The following is a 15961-nucleotide window of genomic DNA, read 5'->3' on the forward strand; positions in this document are numbered from 1 at the left end:
ATGGATTTGAAACTGCTGTCTTCCAAACTCATTGCGCAGATACATTGAATTGCAGCCGATACCTGCGAATTTGGAAATTTCTGTGGATAAGTATATGTGCTAAGTATCACCCCCTATCTTTGATTATGGTAATATGTAATGGAACTTTGTTCAGCAAGTTTTAAAGTATTTCTTTTCAAATAGTATTAATGTTTGTATTACTGCGGTATGGAGCGAATACCTTCAAACTTTGATATTTTTGTGTCGCAGCATGTGTGCCAATTATTTAAATTTCTTACTCCAACCGTAACATGTAATGGGTGGGGATCAAATGTTGGAATGACTAAAATTTCGAACAGCTGAAATCTCGAATTTATAAACTTCGAATGATAATATGGAGACGGATAGATTCGACTAGAGCTTTGAATGCCGAAAATAAATAAAGCAGAAACTGCAAGGTTCGAAGCACCTTTACATCGAAAATAGAATGTAACAATCGCCCATAGGACGATGACTAAAATATCGATTTTTCGAAAATTCGACTATCACTCTTTCGATTCATAAATTACTATAGTCAGCGATACTGTGAAAATTCACAATTTTGAAAATATAATAACGAAAGATCAAATATTACTGAGGTTGAAATACTGAAACACCAAAAAGTCGAATGGTCAAAATAGCGAAACGTTAGAAAGTCGATCGATCAAAATAAAGAAATGCAGCGGAGCTCCAAATACACGTGTCTCACTCACTCACTTACTCGACCGGTGATCTCCAATTTTAAACATCGCCATTTCGACTTTCGCCTTTTCGAGCTATCGCTATTCCGCATATCCAAGTTTTATAGGCTCGAAAAATTCACTTTTGATTTTTTGCTACTCTATATTCTGGTCTGTCTGTATAACAATTACTCTCCATTTTGAATTCGAAAATATGAACTTTTGACATTCGTACGGTCTGTAAAAATTGCATTCGAAATGCAAACTATCGAAATATATATTTTCGAATACATGCGAATTCAAAGAAAAAATATTCGATTAAAAACGTAATCTGCTAAAGAGTCGATCGGGAATAAGAATTTCGAATTACTTATTTTTCTCCAATCTTACATGACGAATTTATTAATTTCGAAATATCGACCATTCTACAATTCGGTTATTCGAAATTTCGAACCCCACCCCATGTAATTTCAAAAATTCATCACAAAAGTTTTCAGCTTTAATAATTATCTTAATTTTCCTTTTTCTAAATTCTATGCTAAATTTCTGAATTTCCTAATTTATTTCTAAATTATCCTGAAATGAAATTGTTTTCCTCCACAAGCAATGCAGGTACCTTAAACGTCTTTGAATTCCGTTGCTCTGTTGAATCAAGTACGCTCAGTTTTTTTTACTTCTTTGAATTCTGACATAATAAATGTTTCCGGGTGCCTTTTTTCTGCAACTATCAAACTGTAGATAATTGGATCTCCGCGGCCACTTGCAAACTTTGGAAATATATTTCATCGGGGGCATGTTTTGGATGACACGAAAATGTCTAGATTCAGAATGCCAAAACGACATTTAAAAATGGCCAATTCTGTTGTATTCGTTGTGTCTTGAATTTGATCTATCTTTTCTCTTTTCCTTTCTTTTCACTAACGTTATAAGCCGGAAATCATATCTCAGCCCGTAACACGCATTGCTACATGCTCTTGAGTTTCCAATGGACAAAACATATTAGAAGACAAGGAGAAAAATCACCAAAGTCCAAGAACAAACCTCTATCGAAATATTTCCAGTTCAAATTTGACGAAATTTAGGTCTTTTTTCGTGGAAACCAACGTTATAAGCCGAAAATCATATCACGACCTACAACCTGCTTTTCACCGTACTCTTTGGTTCCTAATTGACAAAACATATTAGAGTACAAGGAAAAAAATCGCCAAAGTCCAAGGAGAGACCTGTGACGAAATATTTTCAGTTCAATTTTTACGAAAAATAGGTCTTTTTTCGTGGAAACCTACGCTATAAGCCGAAAATCATATCCCGGCCTCCAACCCGCTTGCGGCCGTGCTCTTGGGTTCCTAATTGACAAAACATATTAGAGTACAAGGGAAAAAATCGCCGAAGTCCGAGGACAGACCTGTGACGAAATATGTCCAGTACAATTTTGACGAAAAATAGGTCTTTTTTCGTGAAAACCAACGTTATAAGACGAAAATCATAAATAATTCATAGAAATTTAAACTAATATCCTATAGTCAACTGAACATAAATAAGGAACTTTTGAGAAAAAAGACGTGATATCAAACCATAAACTTCCCCTAGGAAAAAAAAGGTTGGGACAAGTACATTGATGGTCCCTCGTTTGTTGATAATTCCATCCATGAAAAAAACTTTAAAAAAAATTTTTATAAAAAATGGGCAAAAAAATTATTTTATAAAAAAAATACAGAACAATTCGAAAAAAATTTCACAAATCTTGAAAAAGCATTATCTTTAAAAAAAACTAAACTTTATCTCTTTTTTAAAGTGTTAAAAGAATCAAATAACAAGTAAAAAATAAAAACCGAAAAATCGCGCTTGAAATCATTTTGGAAACCGATGCCTCATTCTTCTTATTTGATTCGAAGGGCTAAATCAACTAAAAAAAATTCCATCTAATTTACGTGCAGCATTAAAATTTATTATATCAATTCGAGGCCAAGTATTTTCTAATAAATTGAAAAAAGTTACCATTTGAGTTACGTGCAGCACTAAAATTTATGATATCAATCGAAGGACAAGTAATTTATGAGTAACTCCAAATTTCAACATTATGGAACTGTTTTAAGAAGCTTTTAAATCCAAAAAAATCACATGCAAGCTAGTCATTTCTTACTCTATGATGGCAGAGACAATCGATTTTTTTCAGACTTTCAGGAGCTACTGATATTATTCACAATATTCGACGTCGATTGGATCGATAGAAATTATGTTTAAATATGAGTTAAAAGTACTTGTCCGGCCCATCACTTTTCATTTAAATCAAATAAAAATCAATCATAAAAAAACGAAACTGTACGGGAGAATCCGATTTTTCGGTTTTTATTTTTTACTTGTTATTTGATTCTTTTAACACTTTAAAAAAGAGATAAAGTTTAGTTTTTTTTAAAGATAATGCTTTTTCAAGATTTGTGAAATTTTTTTCGAATTGTTCTGTATTTTTTTTATAAAATAATTTTTTTGCCCATTTTTTATAAAAATTTTTTTTAAAGTTTTTTTCATGGTTGAATTCTAATGCTAGCAATTTTCATTTCATTAAAAAACGTGCTTCCAAGGACTTTTTGAAGCAATCTTTTTCATTCGTATTATCATACCCAGAGATAAAAGTTGACACACCCACGTCGATGCACAAAATTTTTAAACTCTGCATGTAGCCACCAAGGTTCAACCGGACAAAAGATAAACTATGAATTGCGTCAAGACCAACAGAACTGCTTATTTATTAATATGTCCATTGCATTTTGAAAACATAACTTCTTATGTAATTCATAAATAGGCCATCGCTGACTTCTTGTATCATTTATCATTATTTTGAGTTATTTATTACTAGTAATCCATATCGTAATTCTATAATTCTTCTACAATTTTTATTAATTGTTAGTATCCATATTTCATAATCAAAAATAGGAAGTGCTAATACCTAGCGTGCATGTCAATACACAGAATTTCAAAGTTTGCAAGTATCCGCTGCGATTTATTCATCTACATTTTGATACAGAAAGAAAAAATTACCACCGATTCATAAAATTAATTATGCCAAAACTAAAAGGAAAAAAGACAGCACACTTCAAAGTGAACAGAACTCAAAATTGTTTCATGTATCTTCGTTTATATATTGCAGTCGGAACCAAAAAGTGAAAAGATTGGCACACCTACGCTTCGCAGAAATATCAAAGTTCATAGGTATTCGCTGCATGCCAGTAATACAAACTTTGGTGCTATGGGGCAAACCACTTCAAAATTCCATGAACCACATTCATGAAACTTATTATGTCACATTCAAGAAAAAAAGTGACAGATACGCTGCATGTTGAAGCAATCAAAATGCTGTATTTTTGTATGTCTCCATGGTTATACGCAGACAAAATATTTGATCACATCCAAAAATTATCAGACGTAGACTTACACACATGAATTTTTCAACCCATGATGCCAATCGCAAATATGGTCTGAAAATACTCAACATACATGTCGCTTCATGACTTTGTCGCACTTTAGAGGTGTTCATTGCATTTCGAAGATACGAATTTTGATATCACGAAAATTAACCACCCGATGACTTATTGAAATAAATTTCCAAATTCATTATGCAATAACTCAAGTGAATATATCTATGCACTTACATGGCCCAAAGATTTTTCTAAAACTCGGGTGTATAAACAAGCAATCATGAAAACTTTTTGTTATGAATTTTCCAATTTATTGAAATCAACATGAGGGAATAGAAATACGAAAGTCACTCGAATAGTCTAGAGAATGAATAGAAATTGGTATGGATATACTGTAAGCTAAGGAGAGATGGGAAAAAGGGCCCGGTGAACACAGCCAAACGAAATGAAAGAAAATATGACAACAATACATTGAATTAGACACTTACTTGACCAAAGTTTTTCAAACTTTATTTGCATTCATTTACATACAACCACGTATATTTTTTCTATAATGTAATTACACAACATAAATTTTCTGTTTGGAAAGAACGTTTGAGAGGTTATAATGAGCGAAAGTTTTTTTTTCTCACATAACTCCCGTTGAAAATGTTTAAAGATCCAGAACCAGGATTGCAACAAAATTATGTCATAAATAAACGTAAAATGAAGAATTTGTACAAGAAGAAATTTCCCAATACTAATATATGTCCTATATAACAAATACTCGCGAACCGATTGCGATGAGGGTAAACTAACCCACATGGTTTTCACAAAACTTACATAACATTTTTTTTTATAGTCATATAAGAATTTTTAATCGAATTCATACAGCTCGCACTGTTTCTCCGAAATTTTATCATTTTAGATCGCTGTTGCTATTAATTTGATCATGCCATCAAAAACTGACAGATGGATGAACAATATATCACGCCAAAGTCACTATATATCTGGTTTTCGTAATACACTGCATGTATGACACCACATACCACTATTTTGAATAAAATAAATACATATTGAACACTTGATTAGATGAAAAATATTTTTTTTTCACCCCGCACTTCGTAATGTCGGAAATCCGATTATTATAACATCAAAAGCTGACAGCTGACTGGTGGGATTGTATATATAGATATATATTCATAAACTTTATTCCGCTGGAACGGTACAGCGAGTATCCTGACCAATCACAACTCATCATTTCTGTAGCCGGGATCCCGGAACTCGAGCTTCCATAGAAATTGGTTATAGCTGGCATGAAGAGGCCTTTGATGGTGTTCTGTACAGATACGGCTAATCCATAAATGTGTTAGTAACTTTTGCATAATCTTGAGCCTGTGCAAAGTTTTTTCTCAGCATTCACGCTACTGATCGTGTTGGTTTCGTGCTCATTCGAAAGGGATTTTGAAAATTAGTCTCCAAACCAATTTTTGATTTATAAAAAATCTCCTGAGCTCTGCAATTTTAGAAAATGACATGCCAGTTTTACCCCCACCACCGCGAATCGTTTTATTCAGAGAAAGTATAACTCGGCGAGCCTCGGGCCAGCAGACGACAGGGCTGTCAATGTACTTGTCCCGAGACTCTACCGAGTCTCTTGATTAGTCCAGTCACCTTAGGCCATATTTTACGAAGTTCTATTCAAGAGACCTAGAGGTTAGCCAATTTTTTTATAGGTTGTTTGGACCTACAGGAATATAGCCCTGAGTTTTCGAACAAATCCGACTTGCACTTTTGCAATAAAAAAATTGTTGAAAAAAAAGTCGATTTTTTTGAGTTGGTGCTCAGGGAACGCATCTGATCGAAAAACTTAACACATGAAAGTTGTTCGGCATAACGTCTTCTATAAAAAAGGTCTTATACAAAAATGCGCTATCATTGTTAATTAAGCAGTTAATTGCAAATAAAGACAAAAAATCACAACTTTGTTTTTGCTGCTACAATCGCTTGTTTGTAAAGTAATCGGTTTGAAATTCATACAAGATGTAGGGAATTCAATGCCCAAAAGAATGGTGTCAGATTTATTAACCTTTGAGATATAGTTTAGCAACAATTTGCGATCTTCGAAAAAACTTTGACATTCCATAGAATTTGGCGATGAAGGCCTACAGCGTAGAAAAAAATCGAGAAGCTTCGTGTCACCGTGCACAAACTTTTTGGAAAAAATAAATCGTTTTTGTTGATAATAAATAGTGTTTTTTGACGTTTTAAAAATTTTGCTTATAAACAAATAGCAATTCTGGACAAAGTTACAAAGATATTCGGAAAAATCTTGGACCATTCGATGCGTTTTTGGAAAACGAACAATTTAAAAATAAAAAAGTCGTAATATCTCTAGTACAGACCGAGATATGAGTATTTTTATGTTTTTGCAAATATCTGTTGTTGATATTGAGATTTTTGCGAAAATCAAATTCGATAGCCTTCCGTAGGGTTCCGGCTATGAGATTTGATAAAATACTGACCTCCAACAGGGATTTTGTCATCACGGTTATCCGTGTAATCTAGTCGACGGCGCGCGGCCGAGAGCGTGGCGACGGCCGCTCGCCCGGGCGCGGCGGTGGGGGTACCCCCTCGCACTCCGCAGCCCCGCTCGAGCGACTTAGTTAACAAATTTGATAATTCCCCTTAGAATGGTCGTAGAACGATGTATTTTTTTTTATTTTGATTGATTTTTTCTCACGAACACGATGGTACCATTAAAAATCATGTCCGTCTCATAGGAGAGCCGCCACGATCGATTTTAAAAATTCCACATATAACCATGCTTTAAATTCAATTTACCGTTAATGGGATAGGGTATCATGAATAAATATTTTCTTCGACACTGTTTCATTCATTACAATTCGTTTATTTATGAGAATGAAAAAAAATTAAGAACGAATAGTTGTTCACATCGTTTTGATTTTTTTCTCGTCAGGTTCATACTCATCGTTGCTATTGGATACTTTTACATTTATTGGCACCGTTACAATGGGCAAGTCAATTTCTATTTCATCGTCGATCGCTTCTTCACAATGGAATCGATCGTGGCGGCTCTCCTATGAGACGGACATGATTTTTAATGGTACCATCGTGTTGGTGAGAAAAAATCACGCAAAATGAAAAAAAAATACATCGTTCTACGACCATTCTAAGGGGAATTATCAAATTTGTTAACTAAGTCGCTCGACCGGGTTGCGGAGCGCGAGGGGGTACCCCCACCGCCGCGCCCGGGCGAGCGGCCGTCGCCGCGCGCCGTCAAGTAGATTACACGGATAACCGTGATGACAAAATCCCTGTTGGAGGTTAGTATTTATCGAATCTCATAGCCGGAACCCTACGGAAGGCTATCGAATTTGATTTTTGCAAAAATCTCAATATCAACAACAGATATTTGCAAAAATATAAAAATATTCATATCTCGGTCTGTAATAGAGATATTGCGACTTTTTTTTTTAAATTGTTCGTTTTCCAAAAACGCATCGAATGGTCCAAGATTTTTCCGAATATCTTTGTAACTTTGTCCAGAATTGCTATTTGTTTATAAGCAAAATTTTTAAAACGTCAAAAAACACTATTTATTATCAACAAAAACGATTTATTTTTTCCAAAAAGTTTGTGCACGGTGACACGAAGCTTCTCGATTTTTTTCTACGCTGTAGGCCTTCATCGCCAAATTCTATGGGATGTCAAAGTTTTTTCGAAGATCGCAAATTGTTGCTAAACTATATCTCACAGGTTAATAAATCTGGCATCATTCTTTTGGGCATTGAATTCCCTACATCTTGTATGAATTTCAAACCGATTACTTTACAAACAAACGATTGTAGCAGCAAAAACAAAGTTGTGATTTTTTTGTCTTTATTTGCAATTAACTGCTTAATTAACAATGATAGCGCATTTTTGTATAAGACCTTTTTTATAGAAGACGTTATGCCGAACAACTTTCATGTGTTAAGTTTTTCGATCAGATGCGTTCCCTGAGCACCAACTCAAAAAAATCGACTTTTTTTTCAACAATTTTTTATTGCAAAAGTGCATTTGTTCGAAAACTCAGGGCGATATTCCTGTAGGTCCAAACAACCTATAAAAAAATTGGCTAACCTCTAGGTCTCTTGAATAGAACGTATGCTAAGGTGACTGGACTATATACTGGTTCATCACAAGTATTCTGTATCCCATTCTCTGATTCATTCACCAGATTGTCTATTTCTTTTATTCCTAAAACCATACTTTCTCCACATTCTATTCGTTTGTTGGTTCAATAATTTAAACTATTCGCCTGGATATTTGTTGTGTAATAATTCATTAAATCATTCATATTTGCTAATTATTTTATTTTCTTCATTAATCTCTTTCATCTATACACTATCTCAGGAATCTATTTTATTCATCAAACCATTAATTTTGAATAGTATATTTGATCAATCGTGTTTTCCCGAGCTTCCATTTGAAAACCATCCACGCCAAGTTTGTGTGTAATTTTGACAGTGAATTTGTGCATTAAATTAGAATAACAATATCTTAATCGCAAAATCATTCTGGGAACGCTTGAAGTCACAAAACTCTTTAGCCAGTACCAGTACAGTTGGAGGTGTAACATGATTCTTTGCAGAAATCGAAATTTATTCAAAATCCTTGGCTATGCTAAAATGATCTCATATTTTTTTTCTTATCTTGATCATCCTACTATGTCATTTTAGCAATAAATAATGGGTAAGGAAATTTTTCATTTACTGAAAATATAGTAAAGATCATTCGAAACTAGAGGGGCGGTTTTTTAATACTTGGCGTTCTTTTTTTACTTTTTTGAAGTATTTTTATAGTGTTTACTCAACAAATCGGAAACTTTGATTGAAAAAATGACGGTTTATGCATAGGAGTCACTAATCATTCATAATAATTATTTTCGAGGAAAGACAAGCTCATGAAGCAAAAGTTATAAAGAAAGTTACGTGCAGTACTAAAATTGATTATATCCATTCGAGGCCAAGTATTTATCAGTAATTCGAAATATAATCTCCACCAACAAATAAGTGTTGAGAATCCTCATCGGGCTCAGAACGTTTCATTGAAATTACTAAAAAATTAATAGAAATAAAAAATTGCAGAATCTTCCTTTTGAATAATAAGAACGATGGCAACCTTTTTTTTTTAACCAGAACATATGAAAATCGGTAAAAACTCACATGAAAGTCATTCGTTACTTCAAGAAGGTACAGACTTTGAAAAATCGATTCTCCTCCAACTTTCAGGATCGCCTGGTGTTATTCACAACATTCAACTTCGATTGGATCGGTACAAATTATGGTCAAATACGTCTTAAACGTACTTGTCCAGCCCATCACTTTTTATTCGAATTGCTCATTCGAAAAAAAAATCAGGGCTCTTCTATGATCACAAATATAATAAAATTTATAGAAATAAAAAGAACATCTCCAAGTAATTTGAACTTGACTGTTCTCAAGTTCGTATTGCAATAATAGCAATTTCCACTTCACATTCCCTTCAGTGAACACACACCATTCGGTAGGAACCAATGAAAATGATAAATAATACGTATCATTACAAGAAATTTTTGAATCTACTCAGCATTGTAATGTTTTTTTTTTCGATAGTCACGCACCCATTTTGATAAATATCTCGAGTCAAGTATGACACGCGCGATTCCTGGAATTCCTGGAGAAAAATAATTCTGTTGTGAATGATAAGTCCATACAATATAAATAGATTGATCAATTTCGTCTTTGATTTTAGTTTCATTTCAACAAGAGCGATTCCTGTAATTCGAAGGAAAATTATTTTTTTCGGCAATTACTGTTCTTTTATATTAATATATGGATTAACTTTGATTTTTTTTTGGAATGAGCAATTCGAATAAAAAGTGATGGGCTGGACAAGTACGTTTAAGACGTATTTGAACATAATTTGTACCGATGCAATCGAAGTTGAATGTTGTGAATAACACCAGGCGATCCTGAAAGTTGGAGGAGAATCGATTTTTCAAAGTCTGTACCTTCTTGAAGTAACGAATGACTTTCATGTGAGTTTTTACCGATTTTCATATGTTCTGGTTAAAAAAAAGGTTGCCATCGTTCTTATTATTCAAAAGGAAGATTCTGCAATTTTTTATTTCTATTAATTCTTTAGTAATTTCAATGAAACGTTCTGAGCCCGATGAGGATTCTCAACACTTATTTGTTGGTGGAGATTATATTTCGAATTACTGATAAATACTTGGCCTCGAATGGATATAATCAATTTTAGTACTGCACGTAACTTTCTTTATAACTTTTGCTTCATGAGCTTGTTTTTCCTCGAAAATAATTATTATGAATGATTAGTGACTCCTATGCATAAAACGTCATTTTTTCAATCAAAGTTTCCGATTTGTTGGGTAAATATTCCAAATGATCAATAAAAACTTGGCCTTCAATTGATATCATACAATTTTATATTGAATGTAACTTGGATCGTACATTTTTCAATTTGTTTAATATTTATGATTTTGTTTGAAAATTTTTTAGTTTTTCTTTATAGAATTTTTTTCGATTGTTTTTAATTTTTGTTGAATTTTTTGAACTTTTCAATTTTTCGTTTTTTGTTTCCATAGAATTGTTTTTCTGGATTTTAACAAATACTCGAGAACCGATTGCGATAAGGGTAAACTAACCCACATGGTTTTCACAAAACTTACATAACATTTTTTTTTTTATAGTCATATAAGAATTTTGTATCGAATTCATACAGCTCGCACTGTTTCTCCGAAATTTTAGCATTTAGATCGCTGTTGCTATTAATTTTCTCATGCCATAAAAAACTGACAGATATGGTTGAACAATATATCACGCCAAAGTCACTATATGTCTGGTTTTCATAATACTGCATGCACATACCACTATTTTAAAAAAAATAAATATATATTGAACACTTCATTAGATGAAAAATATTTTTTTTCACCCGGCACTTCGTAATGTCGATAATCCGTTTGTTATAACATCAAAAACTGATGGCTGACTGATGGCATTGTATATATAGTTATTGTGACCGATTTTTCAAGTGCCACAAAATCAAATTCTTCCGCTCATACTATTTTATATTTTCGAGAAAAGATCTTATTCTCGTGGGTGCCAGTCACCGAAGTGACACAGTATGATCGGAGGAAAATGATGATTTGCCGGCTTGGCTTGCAGCGGAATGGGCGGGGTGAACTGGAGAATAACTGGCAAAACAAAAATTAAATGGATGATATTTTAATTACTAACTATCACTTTTTCAAAATTCTATAATAATTAAATCTCGATGAAAATTCTACCGGGAGAACCGCGAAATAAAGACGGCAGAAAAAGTCGCGAACTCACACTACAATCTTCACACACATTCGATCGGGAGCCTACACTCACTATAATCTATCACGAGCTTGTATTTTCTGTCACGGTTCTACTCGTGGTCAGAAATTCGTTAAAGATGGAATACGATGACAAATAATTACGGGATGAATAAAATTACTGAGCCCCCGATATTCGGTTACTCAGCCGAGCTATTACCCGTCACACGCGTTCGCAATCCCGATCCACGCACTCTTTCTCACTCAAACTCTCTCACACATATTCCCGACCTTTCCTCTCAACTTTACAAGAAACGAAGATACATAAATGTGTTAGTAACTTTTGCATAATCTTGAGCCTGTGCAAAGTTTTTTCTCAGCATTTACGCTACCGATCGTATTGGTTTCGTGCTCATTCGAAAGGGATTTTGAAAATTAGTCTCCAAACCAATTTTTGATTTATAACACATCTCCTGAGCTCTGCAATTTTAGAAAATGACATGTCAGTTTTACTCCCACCACCGCGAATCGTTTTATTCAGAGAAAGTATAACTCGCCGAGCCTCGGGCCAGCAGACGACAGGGCTGTCAATGTACTTGTCCCGAGACTCTACCGAGTCTCTTAATCTTGAGTTCGTTTCTTGCAAAGTTTCTTCTCGTTAATTGGGTCACCGGTTATGCTGATTCTGGGCACAATCGAAATAGAATTTCTTAATTCGCTGAAAATTAAATTTCAAGTTGTGAAATAATTATTTAACTGTCAATGCTCTTGTTCCGATACTTGACCCCAAGTCCCTTGATACGGTTGCATATCATACACCAATGGTTCAATACTGATAGTCTTTCGCCCGGTGATCCAAATTATAATATTGAGAGCTAATGTCGAACCTTGTATAAAAAAGATCGATCTTGGCATCCATAATCAAAGTTAAAAAATCTATACAAATACATAAAGGTATCTATTATATAACATAGTTTTCTTTTTCGTTTTACAGTTTCGGTCTACGTTACTTCAAGTTCTAGTGGTGAACTTCATCGCAGCTGGGATGGTCGACAGAGCATGTCGATGCCTTTTTGGCGAAGATAAAATCCAAATTATGCGATTGTAGCAACTCTATGAGACTTGAAAACTGGTTTCATATTTTTTCTGCTGTGTATCCTTGTTGAGCACTATTCCAGGAAAAATACGCACATTTATTTTTTGTTCGAAAATTTCAAACTAAACTGAATTCCGTATATTGGTAACAGTGTTTTATTTCTTTGCTTTAGGGCTTGAACTTGAACTGTAATATGTTACTGTAACCTGAAGTGCGTTTCTACTAAATTTACGACACAAATGTGGAGTAGTACAAAAATACGTCAGTGAATATTCTCTTTTTTCATCTGGGTGAAGCATTTTTATACCGTTCCTAAGAATTATAAGCCATAATTATAGCTTATGAGAAATTTTGGTCATGGTGTACGTTACTATGTAACACAATGATGATTACGTGGAATCTGGTTGCCCATCTCATGATTAAAAAATTGCCTCTCTGCTGATGTTGAGAAAAAACAAAGAATAGCAAATACAATTCTATTCAATCGACAGAAATATGGTTGTAAAATTATTTAGCCCTTCTTGTAACATCCCTGTCAGCTCAGAAAAAGTAGTATTTTATTTGACCAAAATATAACCAGAAAGTCGCTGGTGCCACCGTTAAAAAGTCTCGTGATACTAACTGGACAATTTTCTACTCTAGTTTCCCATTTCATTTTTTTTGTTATTCATATCGTTAAGGAAAAACTCATTTCTAGCCAGGAAATCACTATCTCTAATTCAACATAATGTTTTTTTGTTCATTTCATCAGACTCCAACGTTGCAAACTTCAGCGTCGTATAACTAAATGAGTTTCAGCAAAGATTGGAATGTTTAAAAAATGTGACGACAGGGAAGTAGAGTAGCTAGGAGAGACCTAACCCATGGGATCTCAGGGGGGAGCGGGGACGGGGGAGTACGGGGACTGCGGGGCAGGGTCCAGAGTGGAGGGGGAACTCGGGGGGTGCATGGAGGGGATGAGGTTGCGTCACAAAGTGAGTAGAAGGGATGGAGGGCGTGAGAGAGGGAGTGAGATGCTAAAATTTATGGGTTGCGTCACAAGGTGAGTATAAGGGATGGTCAAGTGGAGGGGCGTGAGAGAGGGAGTGAGATGCTGAAATTTATAACTTTTAGCGAAAGTTTTTGAATAGTGTTTTTTTTCACATGAACTTTCACACGGTTTTTTTCAAAGCGAAATTTTATGGAATGGGTATTGAGGAAGCCGTTTATGTCTTCAGCCCTAAGGGACAATAGCGGCAACCTGTGCGTTAGTAATAAAGTATGAGATTTATGACCTCCGAAACGAAATATTTTTTTCAGTCGTTGCAAGATGAGCATGACGTTTCCTAATTAAATGTAAGTCTTTGATGGAAAAAAAAAACCGCGGAAACTTTCATGTTGAACTACCACCTGCATCCCCACGATTGATTTATTGTTCCCAAAAATGTCCTCAGGAATTTTTCTTCAAAACTTTAGAAAACTTATTTGATCATTATCGATAATTAAGACTTCACGCAGGTATGGCATAGTTTATGAAGCACCGGCAATACCTGTATTCACGTGATTGACCCATTGTTTCCGAAAAAAAAGATGTCCCATAGGTTTCTTAAGGTTGGTTCAAAGACGCGAAGCCGATTCGTGGGGGGGGTTGTTACGAGACGTTCAAGGAATGAAGATCTCTTTGAGTTCGGGCCGACTTTTTTTCTTCACGCTATCATTGACAGGATAGAACACGTGCAAAAAAAACTTTCATGTTGAACTACCACCTGCATCCCCACGATTGATTTATTGTTCCCAAAAATGTCCTCAGGAATTTTTCTTCAAAACTTTAGAAAACTTATTTGATCATTATCGATAATTAAGACCTCACGCAGGTATGGCATAGTTTATGAAGCACCGGCAATACCTGTATTCACGTGATTGACCCATTGTTTCCGAAAAAAAAAAGATGTCCCATAGGTTTCTTAAGGATGGTTCAAAGACGCGAAGCCGATTCGTAGGGGCTGTTACGAGACGTTCAAGGAATGAAGATCTCTTTGAGTTCGGGCCAACTTTTTTTCTTCACGCTATAATTGACAGGATAGAACACGTGCAAGCACCATTTTTCTCATGATTGACCCATTTTTCGGCAAAAGATGTCCTAAAAAATTTTTTTCTTTCAAAAAATCTTTGCCTACCAACTTTTTTTTTCCCCACACGACATCGATCTGGAGCAATGATATGGAAATGTCAAAGAAAATGCCGACAGGTTTCCACCTCCGCGTTTTCACATATTTCACCCCCTCTCCAAGAAAAAAAAGTTAACTTTTGGGGGGAAAAAAAGTTTAAAAGGGATGATGTTAATTTAGTCGAGATGATTTCAAAAATCGAGACATTCAGGATCGAGTTTTCTTCGAGTTCACATCAAAGTTTTCTTTCACATTCTCCTCGTCACCATGGCAAACTTCAATGATGCTGAAGCTGTAGAAAAGCTTTTGAGTGATCGTGCGGTTTCATTACAATCGGTAGAAGAATATAACGTGTGGGAAGAAGAGTGCGATGCGTTCATCAAATCATTGAGTGGTGAAAATTCTCCCAAACGTGCTCGATTGAACATAGCGTCACACCGTTCATTAATTGCGCGAATTATACGTTTAGAAACTTTGAAATTGACAGTGCGTTCACAATTCATTCACACGGGTGATGGATTAAATAATCAGAGCTTGCTATGGCGTGAAATCGATACGGCATTTAACAATCGAGTGCTTACTGGTGCTGTGATTAATAAAAATTACATCAATCCACAAAAATTTCTGCAAGACTCATACCAATTAGTGAAATTACATGTGATGGATAATATTTCTAAACATAGTAGTATAAAAGTAAATACCGAGTTTAATGGTGAGTTCACTGTGAACGGCAGGTATGCAAATAAAAGTATAATTACAAAGACAGTTGAGCTACTCGAAACATGTAATATAAGTGATTGGTATAAAAATCATGTTGTTGAGCCAACTCTTAAATCCCTCGACGAATTTCAAGAGAGTGAGAGTGGTTGGGCCTTAAGTTCAATTCTGAACTTGACTGTCAATATCAATAAGTATAATGCTATGCGCGCGGGTTGCCACATATCTCTGACAAAAGAAATTATATCGAGGAGAGCAGTGGTCAATGTGCGATCTAATGACAACGCGTGTTTCGGCTGGGCGGTGGTTGCGGCTCTTCACCCTGCAGCGAAATATAGTGAGCGCCCATCATCATATCCTCACTATTCTACGATCTTGAATCTTGCGGGTATAAACTTCCCCATGAGTCTAGATCAGATAAAAAAATTCGAGAATCTCAATGACATCTCAATAAATGTATACAGTGCACCAAATAATGTGGTTCAACCTATTCGCTTGAGCAAGCAGAAAAAGGCGAAACATATTAATTTACTGTGTAT

General features: G+C 34.9%; 1 protein-coding gene across 5 annotated transcripts in view; it reads left to right on the forward strand.

The window, feature by feature from the left end:
• Positions 1–13052, forward strand: part of LOC122408124 (endoplasmic reticulum transmembrane helix translocase) — a 326148-nt gene extending 313096 nt beyond the window's left edge. For all 5 annotated transcript variants that reach the window (XM_043414736.1, XM_043414735.1, XM_043414739.1 and 2 more), the window contains one exon: positions 12457–13052. In XM_043414736.1, the coding sequence (XP_043270671.1) occupies positions 12457–12570 (114 nt within the window). In that variant the 3' untranslated portion in view covers positions 12571–13052. The remainder of the gene's footprint in view (positions 1–12456) is intronic.
• The last annotated feature ends 2909 nt before the right edge of the window (positions 13053–15961 follow it).

Source organism: Venturia canescens, chromosome 3 (assembly GCF_019457755.1).
Source record: "Venturia canescens isolate UGA chromosome 3, ASM1945775v1, whole genome shotgun sequence".
NCBI lineage: Eukaryota > Metazoa > Arthropoda > Insecta > Hymenoptera > Ichneumonidae > Venturia > Venturia canescens.